Source organism: Ictidomys tridecemlineatus, chromosome 11, assembly GCF_052094955.1.
Source record: "Ictidomys tridecemlineatus isolate mIctTri1 chromosome 11, mIctTri1.hap1, whole genome shotgun sequence".
Classification (NCBI taxonomy): domain Eukaryota; kingdom Metazoa; phylum Chordata; class Mammalia; order Rodentia; family Sciuridae; genus Ictidomys; species Ictidomys tridecemlineatus.
Genome location: NC_135487.1, coordinates 47,137,513 through 47,156,380, shown reverse-complemented (window position 1 = coordinate 47,156,380; position 18,868 = coordinate 47,137,513). Strand labels below are relative to the sequence as shown.

The 18,868-nt window shown below is 40.5% G+C and overlaps 1 protein-coding gene across 6 annotated transcripts in view; it reads right to left on the bottom strand.

Annotated features, from left to right (window-relative positions):
- The window catches only part of Nfia (nuclear factor I A), a 561,296-nt gene that overhangs the window by 91,955 nt on the left and 450,473 nt on the right, over positions 1–18,868 (bottom strand). For all 6 annotated transcript variants that reach the window (XM_021726814.3, XM_040288754.2, XM_040288755.2 and 3 more), the window contains exons 5-6: positions 13,711–13,828; positions 7,590–7,717 (exon numbers count right to left, since the gene is read on the bottom strand). In XM_021726814.3, the coding sequence (XP_021582489.1) occupies positions 7,590–7,717; positions 13,711–13,828 (246 nt within the window). The remainder of the gene's footprint in view (positions 1–7,589; positions 7,718–13,710; positions 13,829–18,868) is intronic.

Genomic DNA, 18,868 nt, shown 5'->3' with positions numbered 1-18,868 from the left:
ATTTTGTAATATAAATTTACTGTTGTAACCCCCTTTTTAGGTGAAATTTCTCTCATAAAGAAGGGTCATTAACAAACAGGTCCCTTGTTACTGAACCAATGCTCCCTGGCACACCAGTCTCTAATGAGCAGGTGCCAATACTAAAGACATAATGGAAAAGAATATTGTCACAGAGAGATGCTTTCCCACTGCTCCATAAATGCAGAAGAAAAGCCAAGACATTGATCTTATGGCAATGTTCTGTAACAGTGACCATTCCCATTACGGCAGGAGATTGTGGGAGATTTAATCATTTTCCCTAATATATGCTAGCGCAGCAGAGTGTCCATGATCAATGTACTACGGCTACCAGGCTGCTGCCTTTTTATTGGCACTGATAATGGGCCTCCTGTGTGTCTCAGCCAGAAGTCCATGTTGGTCAACTTCCTCAACTCTCACAACTGATGGATGACGGTGGCAGTCAAATTCAGACTGGCAGAGTTGTGAATCCAAGGAAACCTGATATTTGATTTTTTTTTAAATTATAATGAACTAACACAAGTCTGCAAAATTCAGCTGTGATCCTAGTGGTTGAGACATTGAATCCTACCTGCAAATGCCCTGAGCTACTGGTTGACCAGATGTTTACTCGTCTACAGGTGCCTGCCTTTAAGCAATTTTTTTAAAAATGTATTTCTTTACTTAATAATTATGGTAGGAACAGAGGGCATACTATTAAAGTACTTCATTTTGACTTCAAAAATGAGAACAACTTACTCTTTGAAAAAAATTTTATCTCTGAAAAGAAGTTTATCCCTGAAAATATTTTTTAAAAAAATTAACTACAACCAGAACTGGGGTTGTAACTCAGTGGTAGAGCGCTTGCCTCATATGCATGAAGACCTGGGTTTGATCCTCAGCACCACACAAAAATAAGTAAGTAAATAAATAAAAATAAAGATTAAAAAAAGACTACAACTAAATTTTACTATTTATTTATACTTATCAAATTTGACTTTAAAATGTTCATTGAACTTCTGAAATTTCCAACATTTTGGTTAATGAAACTCTGTTAATAGTTTGATAATACCAATATAATTATACCAGTATAATTATAAAACAGTATAGTCAGACTATGCATATTAATTATAATTTAATACATTAGAATTTTGAATATTTTTGTGCAGGAGAAAATTTAAGTAGCCTCTTACTCCTGCATTCAAACACAGTACTAAATTTCACTCTAAAGTGCTATCATTTCATGTCTTTATTTTAAAAAACAATAAAAAATTAGCTATATTTCAGACCTGCTGCAACTGACACACATGTTTGTGCCTAATTCAGATGGAGTCTCAAGTCTGGAAGTGGGGCCACCTGATAACCCGGGAAGCCCACTGGACCCTTGGGAGAAGCCTTCAATTTCAGGTACATGAAGAACCTGAGGAAGGTTCACAGGACAGTCAAGGAGCTACCTTGCAACCAAGGAAGAAATATATATGAAGAAAATTCAAATTTATACATAACAATTAAAAGGTTGGGATATCAAATCTTATGTTCAAGCATGTGAGCATTTCTCAGTTGGGTTACAATCAAAACCCAGTTTAACTGCCATCTTTTTAGGAAACTGTCCCCAACTCTCCAGCCAGATTTAACACTACTTAACCTTGTCTGCTTCCCACTACTGTCAGCTGGGTGAGCTCTGTATCCCCAGTAATCCCGCTGAGGATGGTTCACATGATCAGAAGATGTTAACTTTACAAAGAAGTTTGGCTTTCACTACACCATTTGATTTTCCTAACTTTGTGAAAGAAACAGGACAAAAACAACAGTGGGTAATGTTGGTGAGTAATGACTTAACACTTGAAGACAGTCAGAGGTTTGCCCTTGGAGACGTGCCCTTGACAGAGTCATCTTTGTATCCACTTTAGGATGTGCACACAGTTGGCACTTACTAAAGATTCAATGACTTGGCTTGATTTGAATTATAATGATTAGGTGACTATCCATTCTTCTTCATGCAGAGGCACTGAAACTGGGGGAATATGAGAGAGATGAGAGAATTTTTCACTTGTGTACGATCTTCTCTAATCTGCAGGAAGATAGGTCAGATCTCAATTTTTCTAGAAGAGCTTTAAAGACACTCCCACTCAATCTTGGGAAGAAGGTCAGGAGCATGGTGTTTAATGTTCAGTGGCTTCCAGAGAACCCACCTGGAAGCTACCGTGGGCAGCTTCTGTCAGTACTTTCCATACCTGAGTGTGCAGAAGCATCGCCTACAGCTCTTGTTGAGATTCTGCAGTCCAGGTGGGGTCTAAGATTCTGCAATTCTGAGCAACTCCGTGTGGTTCTCAGGTGCAGGTCCTCAGGTGACCCTGAGTGACATGGGTCTAAAATGTCTTATACAGGTGTTCTTTACACGTGTGTAAGAGAAAATGTGAGCAGTTTCTTGAAAATCTTTGACATAAGTAAATCAGAGAGGTGATCTAAACTACAAAAAAAGTGTTCCACACAAAGTTTACTCTTAAGATTCTTGACATAGGGGGCTGGGGTTATGGCTCAAAGGTAGAGTGTTCGCCTAGTTCACATGAGGCACTGGGTTCGATCCTCAGCACCACATAAAAATAAAATAAATATACGTATTCAACTATAACTAAAAAATAAATATATTTTTTAAAAAGATTCCTGACATAGTTCATCATAAAAATTATCATTAAAATTATCCTAAAAACAGTTATATTTTTACTGACAAATAATTGTACATATTTATGAAATAAAGTGTATTTTGATATATATATATATATATATATACACACACACACACACACACACACACATTGTGTAATGCCCAAATTAGGGTATTTAGCATATCTATTATAGTTATAATTTCTTTGTGATAAGAACATTCAAAATCCTCCCTTACAGTTATTTTGAAATGCACAATATAATATTTTTAACTCCTGTCACTCTTCTGTGCAATAGCACATATTTCTATTCTCTAACTTGATTTTGTACCCTCTGGCCAATCTCTCCTCCATGCTGCCCTCCCCCTATTCTTCCCAGTCACTACTAACTATTATTCTATGTTGTAATAACTTATTATTATTTTAAAAAGTCTGATTCATTTAAGGGAACACCCTTTAAGGAAATACAGTAATACATTAACACAGTTTGATATACTACTACAGGTCAACAGGTCCTTGGCTAAGCCTGAGACATCATTTTACTTTCTACTTGCTAATAACTGGCTTCACCTGAAAGCCTGCAGATCAAAAATATAGTAAATATTGACTCAGAAAGGATTACTGGTAGCAAATTCTGCTTTTAAAGTTATTAAGAGCACCCCAAATTCTCTGCCTCATGACTTCATTCATTTAATCAATTAGTATTTGTTGAGAACCTATTATGTGTTACATAGTGTTATGAATAGTAGTGATACAGTAGTGGAAAAGACAGACTAAGTGCTACTCTTATAAATCATATATTCTAAACAATATTAGACAGTAGAGAGAAGTGTGAAGAAAGGAAAGCAGTGTATGGATTATGAGATGAGGGAGGAAGAATCAGTAGATATTTTAGATTGCTAAGAACCTCCATGATGAGGCATTATTTGAACAAAAACCTGAATGCCAATAAACATTTGATATCATAGGTGAAAATGGTAGATATTTCACTTTGTTAACAGTTGCTTATACATAGTGTTCTATGTGCATTCAGTAGTGCATATCCCTTCCCGGGCTGGGGTTGTATGATAAGGTTTGGGATAAGAAAAATGGAAAAAAACTGGGAATTTGCAGCTCTTTCTGATGAGTTATTTATTGTTTGCTTTTAAAAAAAATATGTTTTTAACTTAAGTACAAGTCCAGGATAGGAGACTTTAACATGCAAGCATAAACATTTATGGTAAATGAGATTATTGAGTATAGAAGACAAAATTTACACTCTGAGGTCAGATTTGGTTTGAAATATGGCTTTTGGATCCACAGGTTGACTATCTGTGTGGGTTTGGGTAAGACACTTAACCTTTCATGATTCACAGTTTTCACCTACAGAGTGGCAGAATCATTAAATCTTGCATATTTTAAAGGAGGTTACTGAAAGGAAAACTGGTACACAGTAGGTACTCAACTGTCACTAGATTTTTACCAGATATATGAAAGCATCACACATAGTGTCTGACTTAATACAGGCTCCTGCTTATTGGCTTCCTTCCTATTTACTTGCATTATCGGTTTCTTAGCAAGTTTTCATTTGTACAGATAAACAAGAGTTGATGGTATATGCATTTTTGCTTGATAGAATTTCATAGGACTCATTTCATCAGTGCATGATTAGCTTCAAAGCTTTCGAATCTAACCCAGCTTGGAGATAACTGGGAAATGAAACTAAGTGGAGGGAACAAACGCAGCATTGTAAGAGAAGCAAAAGTCAGCCCGAGGTTGTCTGATGTTTTCAAACTAACATCATCTTTAATCTCCTGTGCCCTTCTTCCTAGATAATAAGAGCTGTGCACTAAAAGTGCTGAGATAAACTAATGGGGAACAGGATACTACAACAGACGTTTGAAACAGCCCATGTAATTTACTGCATGTCTGGTTTGTTTTACTTTCCAAAGTCTTCCTGTTACTCAAGGAAAAGTGTCTCCTCTGGCAACCTTCGGCCCTCTGTTGGCCCAGGAGTCCTGGAAAGGTGGTGGAGGGCAGGTACCCAGATGCAGAACTTTGAGGGGTGTGAGCACAGGCTGTGCTTCCTGTGTTGCATCTGAAGTATGGACAAAGTTTCCTTTGTACTTGAGAGAATTATCCCAAAGTAGGCAAACCAAGAGGCTGCCAGTGCATTCACATATACATAATTCTCAACATATTTCTGAATGTAATTTACATGAGTGAACCACTAAAAGCCTCCTACTCAATTAACTGTACCCCTGGGGGAAAGCTATGCAGGCCCAGATCAGTGTGGGAACAACATAAAGGTGTTCTCTGTGCCAAAAAGGGGATTGGGCTTGATGGAAAATCCCCCAAAAAGGACCATCTGGCAGCATAAATTATCCATTTAAAATGGCTGGTGTGAGTTAATGACACCAAAGTCACCATGAACATGTGCAACATCCTTCAGTTGAGTTTTAATGTCCCCTCAGGCCCTGTTTCAATTATGACTTTTTATGCTGAATATGGCCAAATGTAAATTTATCCATGTCCCCCCGCCCCAGCCCCCACAAACATATACCATGAATTGCATTTTTCTTTAATGAAATGAAGACATACAATGGACAGTCAGCCCAGGAATATAATTGGGGGCAGGGTGGCGGGGGGTTCTAGAAGAAGAACAAGAAGAGGAGGAAGAAGAGGGGATGAAATATATAATTATATTCCACTTTAAGAGGATTCTGCCATTAAACTTGAATTAATGACTACAAAATATATAGGTATTGAGATTAAAATGTATGATCCTATTTTTGAATCATAACGTGCAGATAGAAATAGGAATTATTCTAAATAAAAGAGTCACTGGGTCAAAGTACTCTCCAGTGAACCGACCCTCATGGCCTTGAACCCCCCCACCCATAGCATTCTGGGTAGGGGCAGAGAGAACAGCCCCAGGTGAGGAGCTGTGAGCACATCAACACATAATGTGGCATCAGTGGGCACGAAGTGCACGGGTGCAACACTCAACCACAAATGGACAAACCTATATACTTGATTCCGATTTTCACTGAAGCAGGTAAATTGGCTAGGACTAATTAGCCTCTTAAAAAGAGTTCAAAGAAGTTTTACATCTTTTAATTTTTTAATAGCACATAAACTTTTCATTGGCACTGTGCTGAGGTCATGCTGACGATGCAGGTAATGGCAACGAGCCGTCAGCGTTTTGTTCTCATGTAGGCTGGCTTTATTTCTTAGTCACTTTAGGCAACTGACGTGACTGGAAGTGCGGAGAAAAGCAGAGGTGTGACCTGCATCGAGGAACCACCACACTGTGAGTGCTATGCTGGTATTAATTAGAGAAAGAAGGCACTGGAGGCTAACATCATATCCCTGCATGTCCTGAACCACTGGGTAATGGTCTGTTCATGTGCCTGTTTCCCACCCTTGATCACAAAGTCCCTGAAAGCAGGAGCCACAGCCTCCCCGTGTATCCTGGAGTTCCCAGAACCTGGCATGGTGCACCGTACAGGAAGATCCAGGGAACACTGCTGAACGAGGGAATGCGCTCAGTGGGAGGGTTATATGGGAAGCGAGGCAGAGAGAAATGTGGGCAGTTTCATAAAGGCAGCAAGATAAAAGACTCTGAGCAGTAGGGCCTGAGGTTCTTAAATTTGTTTTTAATCATGCACAAAAACTAACTTGTGGAAGGAAGGATGCACTCCTGTGAATGTTAAAACTTGTGCAGATGACTGTAACTACTACCACAATCACAGTGCAGAAGAGCTCCATCATCCCCCAAATCTCCTTTCTGGTACTCCTTTATAGTCAGACCCTCTGAGGGTTGTCTTTTGAAAGAATGTTGGGGAGGAGAGGAGAGAAGTAGGATTTGAAGATGAAGGGGTTAGTTCAAAGGATTTTCTTGGTGCTTGTCTGCTCTTGCAGGGAATTGCTCTGAGACAGGAGTGAGGAAGGATGGTCAGAGAAGTTTTTTCCATACTTACTTTGCACTGGGTATAATTCTTGGATGGATTATGCATATTACCTTACCTAATCCTCAAGAGCACTGAAACAGCTATTATTACTGTCAGTTTATACAAATGGAGACACGGGCTCAGAAAGGTTAGGTTAGTTGCCCACAATCACATAGCCAGCAGGAGCTGAAGTCAGAATTACACTTTAGCTGATTCTAAATCCCTGAGTCTCTCCTGCATACCCATTTGACTGTCGTGGTGGCTTGAAAGGCACTGGAGAAAATCTCTCCTCACGCACATCAAGGTCAGACATTGATTAAGGTTTCAAAAAGCTTATGCTGTTAGAATCATTCATATTACTCTCAAGACTCCAGAGCTAAGACTAGACAACCCCAGGAGGCTGAACCAGCAGTCATCTGCCTCGGTTAGTACAGATGGACATAAAGATAGCTGTTGCATTAAAAAAATGTTCACAATGATATCCAGTAATAGAAAAAAACATAACAAAGTACCCTTATTTTAGAACTCCAAATGTAAACGGCAGCCCGAAAAACTCATTCCTCTCCTCCCTAGTGTTCCCAACCTGATTGAAAAGTAGATAGCTTTTATCACGATTACTAAAAAAATAAATTTAAAAAATTAACCAAGAGGCATGTAAGTATAAAACAAAATCACTGTATTCCCAGCTTCTTGGGAGAAGGAGGCAGGAGGACTCCTTTGAGCCCAGGAGTTTTAATGCCTTCTCAAAACAAATGGACAACAACCACCACCTCCTAAAAAATACAAAAACAAAAGCCAATGGAATGCTAGATCATAGTGTGGCTGAAGACGTGTACATAGAAAAGCACGCACCATTCCCACATCAGCGGAGCGGCTGCTGATCCGGTGCCTCGGATCATGATGCAAGCACATGCTCATGTTATACAAGTATACCACCCAGCATCTTCTCTTCTCTCTCACACACGGCATGGGAAACCCTGCCTCCCCACCTGCTTACCTGGCTCCACTTCATGCCACCCACTGGACTGGCTGCCGCTGCCTGGGGAGCGTCCTTGGCCTGTGTAGAACGGCTCCTCACCAGGACTGTCCATTTCATCCTCCACAGACTTCAGGCGCTTCGTGGAGCTGAAAGAACAAACACATGCGTGTTTACAAGCAATCCAAACCACCTTTCTCTTGGACATGGCCTCTCAGGTTGAAAGAAGGCCAAGGGAGGAAGCAATTGGGCAAGTGTGCATAGTTCTAGAACTCTCTTTAGGCTCTTGTTTAGTTGGGTGAGTCACTGGAGGTGGAACAAAGTCTGGGGTCTGTGTCGTTCCAAGTGTCTGCGTTCATTTTTTATTGTTCCTTAAGTTGCTGCTGCCCATCCTGTGCCTTTGTGCTTTGAGGAACTGGTGGCTGGCTCCAGCTCCTGCCTCCACCTGGAAGCAGTAAACCCACATGTTTCCTATCTCCACGGGTGGTGGCTGGGGTTGGCCATCTGCAGTGTACCTAGACATTGATTCAGTCCCTGCTGGATCCCCAGAAAGGGTTTTTTAAAAATCAGGGCTCATAATCCTTTTGAAAAAGCTTGGACTACTTTTTTTTATTTTTTATTTTATTTTATTTTTTTTTGCACATTTTCTCATCTTCAACTTGGATTTGTTCATTCAAACAGTATTTACTGCACAGCTAAGTAGCCCAGATATTGATCCAGACACTAGAGCAAAAACAGTGAACTGCAAAGATAAAACACGAGGAAGGACTGTACTATCTCATGAGAATGAAGGACATGGACAGTACCCTGGTGACTTTTATGCCATTCCAGTACCCAATGATTACTAAAATGAAGTTTTATTCCATCAGGGTAAAGACTTCTGTTTTTTGGAGAAGTATGACTGAGGAATTTCCAGAATGCATCTCATTTTCTCCATTTGAAGGGCTGGATTTTTTCTCCCAGGGTAAAACTTCAGGAGTGAAAAAGTAGTGACACATAACCTGCTTCTCTTCTTGTTCTAGCTGCCTCAGCAGAGGGGGCCACCAGCCCAACACTCTTATACCCGGTAGGAGAGCTCACTGGGGAACCACCTCCTCACACGTCAGGGTACAGAGTTGTTCATGGGCTTCATTCACTGTTCACTCACTGTGTGCCTCCTATGTGCCAGGTGCTGTGCTAAGTGCTGGGATACAGGGAGGAGTTGGACAGGGCACCTGCCTCCATGAACAGAGACAGAGCAGCAAACAAAACTGCTCAAAGAGGTATTATGAGGGTCCACATATAGAAATGGGGGTCATATGTGCAGGAAGAAAACACTGAGACTCCTGGAGGCCACCGAAGGCCTTCCAGAACAGATGGCTCCTGAGCTGTCTCTGAGTGTTGAGAGACCAGGAAGAAGAGGAAAGTTCAGGGACAGGCCATTACATGGCTGAAGCACCACTGGAGCAGCCTGATGGTTCTGGAATATTGACAGCATCCCATACCCATTTGCATACTGCCATTTTCTCAGCCCCATAAGTTTCCTTTAATCTTGACATCCCTTAACATCCCTCCTTTGCCTCATGACACCCTCACGATCCGGAAACCTAAGGGTAAACATCTGGCCCCTCAAGGGCCCTCCTGGACCTGGCCCATACCCATTCTCTTTTGTGCCCAGGTCATACAGGTGACCAGATGCTTCAAAGATATCCCCCAGGAGGGAGATGCGTGTCAGGCAGAAGCAGCAGCACACCCAGCGTGTCACAGTCAGAACTTCCAGCTGCTTGCAAGGCAGAGGCTGAAGGAGGGGCACAAGGGAGTAAAGGGTGGAGGTTACAGAAGGTACGGTGGATCTGGACTTCATCCGAAAGCAATGGATTGTCCCTGAAGCCCTGTAGGCAGGGAGTGATACTGGAGTCATATCTTACAAAAGTGACTGATAATTGTGCAGAAAATGGACTTAGAAAAAAAAAGAAGGGCATACAGTATAGGGTCATAAAGACAATTAGGAAGTTTTGCAAAAAAGCCTGAATTTGAAAATGTGGAGGGCCCCATGTAGGCAAGAAATTCTGCTTATTAATGTTGGAATTCCTGCATTCTAAGCTGTTAAGTTCCATTCTCATGAAAGCTAGACCACAGGAAAAATACATGCTAACTTAGTAACCAAAGGAAAGGCCTTTAATAGCTCATTCAATGTTCTCTGTTTAGCTTTACTTGAAGCTCAGTGAAAAATAGCCACTTGAAGAACTTTTCTATATTTCATGTAACTATATCTAACAGAAATTCTTTATGAGAAGGTACACTCAAAAAAGCCCCTTTCAATCCTGAAAAACCAGAAAAATCTGATCTTTCCAAATGAATTTCTACTGTTTTCTTTCAATGGAAAATACAAATCACATAACATGTTGCTTCCCCTTCTTGTCTTGACAACCGGGAAACTCAGGGCCAGATTTAAGGGAAAATTCTTGGTTGAGGGTCCTGATATAATAATCTCACCTATCTTTCCAGACAGGTTGTGGCTTCCCTTTCTATATGTAATATTACCTGTTGGATTGGGGTTAGGGCTATAGCTCAGTGTCTAAGTACTTGCTTAGCAAGTATGAGGCACTGGGTTCAATTCTCAGCACCACATATAAATAAAATAAAAGTCCATCAACAACTAAAAAATATATTTTTAAAAATTACCTGTTGATTTTGACATTGAAAGCCATTTGAAATTGTTTTGAAAGGAGAAAGAAAAACTTCCTTATGCATCCTGACAAATAAAAAGACACGATCTGTATGTTCCAATGGGACTGTAAGATCTGCAGGGAAACTGATTATCTTTTTATTAATATTATTTTTAAATCTCTAGTGCCCACCGCAGCATCTGGTTAGCAGCAGATGCTACAAAACTGCTGCCTTGAGCTAGTTGCTTAGAAACTAGCCATATGAATACACATGACAAGGATCCAAGCATCATGACTCAATGGTATCAATCCCAAAAGGCCAATTCCATTGTTCATCATTCTCCTGTTATTAATATTTTTCAGAGTTTTTAAAGCTTTTCACTTCCTTGACATGCTCTAATTTCATACCCATGCAGGTATGAAATCCTCAAAGCAGAAGATGCTGCAGTTAGTTATCTGACACCTTAGTTTGAAAGCTAGGACTTTCAGGAGCTGATACAAGATAAACATCTGGAGAGTAGATGTATGGAAAGGAGGTGAGAAAAGATCTGAGACTGAAGAAAGGCAGCAATACCCGACAGGGCAGGTGTGGGATTTCCAATGCAAAGTTTATGGATTTCACACATTTGATAGTTTATCTCAATGAAGCTCTTTAAAATTATATACATATTTTATCCTGGTTTTAAAACTATCTTTTCTATGATTTTGGAGATGTCTCCCTGAAGCAATGTAAAAGCTACAGAAAATACCCATCAATGTCCTTTACTTATTTGTTTTTAGTTTTAGAAATAAATTTGTCCTTAATTTTTTTTTTTTTTTTTTTTTTTGCTCTTTCCTTTCTAATGCCACTGATTTTATCCTCCCAGAAACATCTGAGGAGAACAGAAAAGTACCAGTAAGTTCTGTTCATAGAAGGGAGAATGATGTTCCCCAGAGGAGGGGTCACCTCTCTTCTAATGTGTGAAATTTGTTTCTGTGTTCCTGGAAATTCAACCTAAACATTAAGGGGAGAGTAATATTTGAATTCCGAATACTTCCTGAATTCTCGCTAAAAGGGAGGCCTTACTTTATATTCACTGTATGATAAAATGCCTTTTTCTTGAGTGTCCACAGTACCCTGAGAACTCAACATTTCCGTTCACTAGGCAGTCTCTACCACCAACTAGGCTATGAAACTCCTGGGAGTTGCCTCTGTACTCAGAGTGTTGAGGACAATACCCTTGGGGCTTACTAGTGAGTTAGATACTGCTCTTAGTGGGACTTAAGAGTCCAGATCGGGAGCAAGACAGTACATACCTCAAAGATAGCAGCAGTAATTCAAGATAGCAAATGCTAAGCATCAGAGAATGGTGCAGATGCCAGGCACTTCTTTTTTAGGATTTGGATATGTCCATCTGTTCAAGTGTCAGCCCCATTCCCAATGGTATTCAGTGTGAAAAGGCCAGTTCCGTAAGTTCCAACAGAACCCCAGTTTTAATGTAAACCGTGCCATCACTGTGACCTTGGGCAAGTTATTTAACTTCTCTGAGCTTTGTGCTGCTCCACTGTTTAAGTGTGATACTGTCTATGTTGTAAGCCAATGATGAAGATTAAACCAGATCAGGTATGGAAGGCACCTAATACTATGCCTGTGGCAGACCAATTAATATTGGCACAGCTTGGACAAACATTGATTGATCGATGAACTTTTCTATATGGAAATCTGGGATAGTCTTCTGGGCACATTTTCTAAACTGTACACAGATAATTCTGCGGAGTCTATGTATTCAAAGAATTTTTCTAAAAAAATCATCCTAGGAAGAGCCTAATGAGAGTAAAACAAACATATTACTGAGTTATTAACTACTGATGGGGTTTATAATTAGCTCCTTATCATGGTTAGTTATTTGCAGAATATGAGAATGACACTAGCTTTTTAAATGACATTAATAACCAGCTTTCCACTCAGAGAATCACAGCAAAAGATAATAAAACATAGCTGGAGAAGTGTGCGGATGGATGCGAGGTGAGGAACACTGGGAGGTACATGGGACATGTGCAGCACACATATGAAAAACAAACAGCCCATAAACTTTTAAATTAATCACTGCCCACAAGTATTTGCAAAGCTTTTTCATGTTGACTGAGAGCAGTTACACACAATGTCTCTTCCCTCAGCAAACATTCAAAATCCTCAAAGTGTATTAATACCCAAATGTACTCACGATCTCTTTCTTCTATTATAAATGCACTTTGGATTTGAGAATGATTTTTTCCTAAGGAGCTGATACTACAGTGAATTAAGGGGAACATTTAAATAACATCAAAGATGCTGCTGGGATCTGGTTCTATTTAGCAAATAACTGTTTCTTTAACTGCCTTCACGGTATTAGAAATGGCTAAGTTGACTTTTTTAAATTAACAAGGTTTAAAATACTGTATATAAAGGCAAAATAAGAATATTTACCAAGGACAATTTCTATAATCTGGGCATTGTTTTAAATCATAAAACTCTGGTCTTGCTTTAGGAAAACTATACCTTTGACAAACATTTTTCTGCAAAATACACAAACATGAAAGATTGTTCTGCACCGTTCTTTCCTTGTCACAGTCCAGTGCTAAAGCCAATTTGTAAAAGAATATTGTGGGTTTAATGCCTAATCCCTTCCCCTCTGGTACAGGTTATCTAGAGACAACAGGATCTGCAAAATGCTGCATTTTGATTTTGGCTTTGTGACCCAACTTAAGGAGCTCAATAACCCTGCAACTGGGATCAGGCTGTGCTCTTCTGCTTCACCTTTTTAAGGTCTCCTGGAGCATCAGAGTCTGTGGCCTGGCCCTATCCTGCTGCCCAACTGCATTTGCTTTTATTACCTCACACCAGGATATCAAATAGGTTTCTCTTAGGGCAACCCCAATGGACTGGATTTGAGACCTTTGGAGGCTCAGTAGGAACAGAACAGAGACTGAGCTGTACTATCTGCTGTGGGAAAGGGGACTAGGTCTGTGTCACCAGAGTCCACTTCCTCACAATAAGCCAAAGCCCACGCCCTCCTCTTCCCTGGTCAAGTGTGCCCTTCCTTTCCAGGGAAAATGCTTACGTTCATTACCCGCCCTCCCTCCGTGTCCTCCTCGTGTTCTCACACGACCCAGAATTCCATCCCTTTCTTCTCCTTTCTCACCAACCCTCACCAACATCCAGAGCTCAGCACAAGTCATGCCTTTTGGGCAAAGCCTTTTAAAACTCTTTTAGCCCATGACACAAAGTTAGCTCAGTGTTTTCAACTGTCCGGTAGATATGCAGGTATGTACACATGTAAATATGTCTATATTTTTTTCTGCTTCACATGTGTTTGCCTTGTCTCCCCAATGAGACTGACAGCTTGCTGGAGCTGAACCCACTTCTTTGGTATTGTCTATTATTATTGGCACATTGCTAAGTGCCAAGCAGGCCCAGAATTAAATTCAAAGTGTGCAACTATGTGGCATAACCTCTTTAAGAGCCACAGAATTACCTCGTAGAGGATGTGCTGGGTAAAGACCTCCTCATTGCTCCTGGACTCATGCTGTAGTACGAAGAGCTTTCCAAATCTGAGAGAGAAAAATTGGGGCCAGTTCCTGCAGCTATTGGTGCTAGAATGAAAAAAAAAAAAAAAGACAAAAAACAAAAAAGAAGAAACATCAGTTAAGTTCTGTGAAAAGAAGATCAATGAAAGTCTATTTCACTGTTTCATTTAGCACCTTTCCTTTTTGCATTTATCTCGGAAGCTTATCCAAAATAATAAGTAATCAACCCTGACTTCAAAGGAATGTTGACAATAAAAATAGTGTACACCAGAAAGGCATGTTTTTTCCTATCGTACCTTTCATCTTTTCTCTTTTTGTAATAGTCAACTGTCACCAGTGTTATAACATTCCTGGACGCTTTAAACAAAAACGCTTCTCTGTGTTTTGGTCTTAAACTTTTCTTGAATGAATGAAAACAACATTCCCTATGCTTTTCTAACTTTGATCCTGACAATTTTTCCTCATCCGTATTTTGGAATTCTGCTCTGAACTTTGGTGAGAGCAAATTTCTCTCTAGGCCACCAATGCCCAATGTCTTACGAGGTAAAATGTGCAACTCTTCCTTACTCTGGATCACCTCAGCACCCTGTCTACCTCCTTACACTCGTGTTTGTCCTCCCTGGTAACTTATTGCCCACACCACAGTTTTTGTAACTAAAGCTTTACTGGTCACTAGCATACCATCATTTATGTATCATCTGTGATTGCTGTGCCACTATAACATCAGAGGACAGTAGCTACAACAGAGACCATGTGGCCCACAAAGCCAAAAATATTTATTATCTCTCCTCTTATAGAAGAATTGGCCAAGCTCTGGTTCAATTTTGATAATATGTGGTTTTCAAGCTGATCCTCAATGAGATGTGATCCTCTGTATTTGTAAAAATGTCCTTTAGATGCCTTGTAAAAAAATTCAGTGAATAAATAATATGTACGAATCCTATAAAACAACTTACTGTGAAATTATCATGAGACTACCTTAGAGCAAATAATCTCTTTTTTCAAAGATTATGCAAAAGCAGGAAAACAGACCCATATATTATTGTACATTGCACAGAGTTAATCCCTTATATGTAGAAATATAAATAAGTATAGGATAATATCCATCAGAAGAAAGAATAATTTAGGACATCGTGAACCAGGAATTTTCATAACCGAGGACCTGTGCTGGATGGGGAGGGTAGCTGTGTGAACAATATGGTCCCTCCATAAACAGCTCTAGAGGGAAAGTCTGGTGGATTAGTTTAACGACAATCTGAAGTCCTCTGACAGTTACTCCTAAAGTGATATAGCTGCAAAGAAGAGGGTGCCTAACCTAGCTGGGGACTAAGAGGTTCAAGTGAATAAAAAGGCCTAGAAAAATGTGATGCTTGAGAGCAATGCTGATAAGAGGAGGAGGCTTTATGCAACTGGGAAGAAAAGAGGGTTTCTCAGTAGAAGAAACAGCATGAGGTGCACAAGCTGTTTACTGGATTTCTGACGTCCTCATGTGATCCAGCATGTAAGGCATGGAGGGGAGGGTGTGGCTGAGACTGGCTCATGAGGGCTCTGGCAGACTTCTTTAGGGAGTGTGGATTTGAATCCAGCACATTCCCAGGTTTGTAAGCTATCAAGCATTTACCCTCCCCACTGTGAGTAGAACTGCTGGGTAATGTTGTCAAGCACCTGACATAATCCCTGACACCAGGAGGCAGCAAGTAAGAACTGGTCAAATGGACTTGCAGCTGCCTGAGTTTTACCCACTGACCAGAGGTAGTGGGTGGGAATGCTACCACCAAGTTTACACTGACAATCTTAAAGTATCACTCTGTCGGAGAGATGGAGGGTGGCTGAAGAATAGACTCAGTAAAAACAGAGAGGCCACTGGTGTCTTTTAAATGAGGTAAGATGGGCACGGGGTCTCAACACAAAGGGGGAAAAGGAGCCTGATGTAAGTTACTCAGAAATTAGAACCAAGAGAAGGTGCTGACTGTTGACTGTGTTATAATAATGGGATTATTCCCAGGATCACTGCTCAGGAAACCGGATGAAGTGTGGTGTTGTAAGGAAACCGTGGAATCCGACGGTATGAGAGCACTTATTTCTAAGAATAAACACTGTGTGGTTTGATAATAGCAATAACCAAGCCTTAGTCACAACTGTCATTACATAAGAACAGTCAGTGTGAAGAAGTGGAAAACCCTGAAATCCACATGACAATAAGTGTAAACAAAGTTCTAATTAATAATGTCACTCCATAATTGTCTTTGTATATTAAATTCATTTTAATAAATTCCTATTCTAGCTCATGGCATTTTATGTTTGTTTTGTGACTGCCCTGAGCCTCTTAGAACCCAGAGAGTCACACCTCTCCTTAACTAACAGAGTCGGGGACAAAGCCCCTCAGTGACAAAGTCCTGTAGTTAGATTTTCACAAATTTCAGAGTGGAGCTGAGGCCTCATCTGGGTGGAGAAGCTGCTTCATTCCCAAGTGTGGAGGGAATAGCAAGATCTTCTACAACCTGGCTCTTGGAAGGAGAAAGAAAGAGTGAGATGTGAGAGAGAAGGTCTGACATGGACTAAGGGGAGAAATTTGAAGCCCTCTACCTAGTGGTGAACATCAGCAGCACTTCTATTGAACTCTTCACCTACCCTAGAAAAGGTTCTTTTCTTTCAATTATCTTTTAAGCATGTGAATAGGTGAAGGAACAAAAATGCAATGTAAATATGGTAGGCCCACCTCAGACTGATGAAAAAACCCAGTATGCCCACATAAGTGCTCCTTAGCTTCTCCCTGTCTTTACTTCCTGTGAGCCACTTAGTGCACTGTAATGGTAATGCAGGAAATGGCACTAGGTGGCCCAGCACTAGGTGCTCCTGCCCAGACGGCCTACTGGGTTGCTGGCGGGTAACTGAGAGCTTGGCAAACTGGTTTGTGCATGTCTTGAATTTTAAAACATCACTAAGTTTCTGAAATGAGACTGAGTTTCACAACCTGGGTTAAGTCACCCTACCAATACACAGACACAACTTTGCCTCCTTCAAGGGTCTACACAAGGGAACATAGCCCTGTTGTTGCCTTTGTGTAGATGTCATGTGGAGGGTCAGCCCATAGGGATGGATTTTGACTCAGTGACGCCATTCTACCAAAGAGAAGACTCACACCTGAGTCCCTGTCAGAGTGTTCCCTGCACTGGGCTTGGCATTCTCAGTGTCTCCAACCTGGAAATAGGAGAAAGAGCCTCTGATGGGTCACACATTCCAGAGGTAGCTGCAGGCAGGCTTCTCTGAGAACCTGTAAGGCCACATTTTGATGGGCACTTTATTTACTACTAAATTGAATCCTCAAAACAACCTTCTCAGGAAAGTACATTTTCTAAATCAAGAGAACTAAGCCTCAGACTGAGGTTAAATAACTTGCCCTCTGTTACAGAAAAGCAAAAGGGAGTCCGTGTTATAATTTAAGCATGTCTGCCCAGGGCCTTTCCTACTGCACCACACTGACTCTTCTATATAAAAACCGTCTTCAACGTAAGATAATAAAAAAGGCCTATGGTGTCTCAGTCCCTGAAATGTTTACGACCAAGTGGAACACTGAAATAACACCTGAATATCTAACACAACGTTGAACATGCTACATCTCACAGGAGAAATGCAAAGAATGTGTTGGGAAAATTCAGAGGAATCACTGATCCCACTGGCTTGTGAGATCAGAAACCGGTTGACATGGGAAGATTGGGCACTTATCCAAAGCCTTTGAAGGTGTGCAGATTTAGAGACACACAGGAGATAGGAGAGGCTTTCTAGGTAAAATGATGAAGCATAAGTTTGGAGATAGGAAGTAGAGTGCATGATCTGTGGAATCCATGACAGTTTCTGAGCAGGTAAATAGTAATGGTTGAATGTGAGGAGCAGTAGCAACAGTATACAGATGGCAAGAAAAAGGCTAAAGGTTCTAGAAGAAGGGAATATTGATGCAGGCACCCTAGTGAGAGGGAAGGGAGGCCTAATCTATGCTGTCCAGAAAGACAATAGACTTTTTTTACGATAGATATCTGATACTGCCTCCAGATAGTCAGCAGGCCTAAAAGACTTGTTCCTAACTGTATACTCTGAAAGGACATAAATAAATGATTGTATTGTTTTAACAAATATATCAATAAGATGTACGTAAAAAAGTGCACTTCTTAGCTCACAGTGGCATTTTATCCTCTTTTTGCAAAATTAGGGAACTCATAAAATTTGTGAAGAGTTAAATGACTTGTCCAGTGTCAGTTAATTTCTGGCTGTCCAGGATATCACATTAGACTTCTGTGGCTAACAACTAACTACCTTCTGGTGGTTACAGAGATTATGTGAACTCTGCCAATTGAACATGGGGACAGTAAGGAAGGACTGGACTGACCGCAAAAGTTTTATCCTGTTCTCCCATACATTGTGAAATCTGATTTTGCTGCATTGGCACTTGGTGATAGGCTTTATCATTTTTAAAACTCTCAGATGTAATATTTTCTTCCTAACTAGAGTAGTTTGCATTTTGAAGGCTCTAAAGATAGACATCATGTAGGATTAAAACAAAGTGCTAGTCTGGTACTGTGAGAGATTGTGTACAGTCCCATGGTTTCCAGTAATCCCCTGCATAATTTGGTTAAGTCATTGAAACTCTTGGGCCTCATAATTCTAACAGTAATTATGATAAACATGAAAAAGTGCCATTGTCACCATCACCCACCACTGTTACCATCATCACCATGGCAATTTATTAAATACCAGTTATAGGCCAGATGCTAGACTAAAATTTTGAGTATATCAACCCATTTAATCCTTCCACCACCACTAGGAAGGAACTGGGGCAAAAAGAGGCTAAGCAACTTTCCCAGGTCATGAGGTCAGAGGCCATACCACATGACCTTTAATCTTGCAGATCCTGGAGCTGCTTTTGTGTTCCTAAACAGCTCACTGCAGTTTTGTGTACACAGTTGATGATCAATAAATATGCTTTGAATTAAGGAAAGTAAATAGTTATTCTCCTCTTTTGCCCCCCTAAACCTTAAACCATTCAAAAATGATACTCACAGTTGTACAAATGGGTATAAGGAGTGGGGACGAGCTCCACATTTCTTAAGC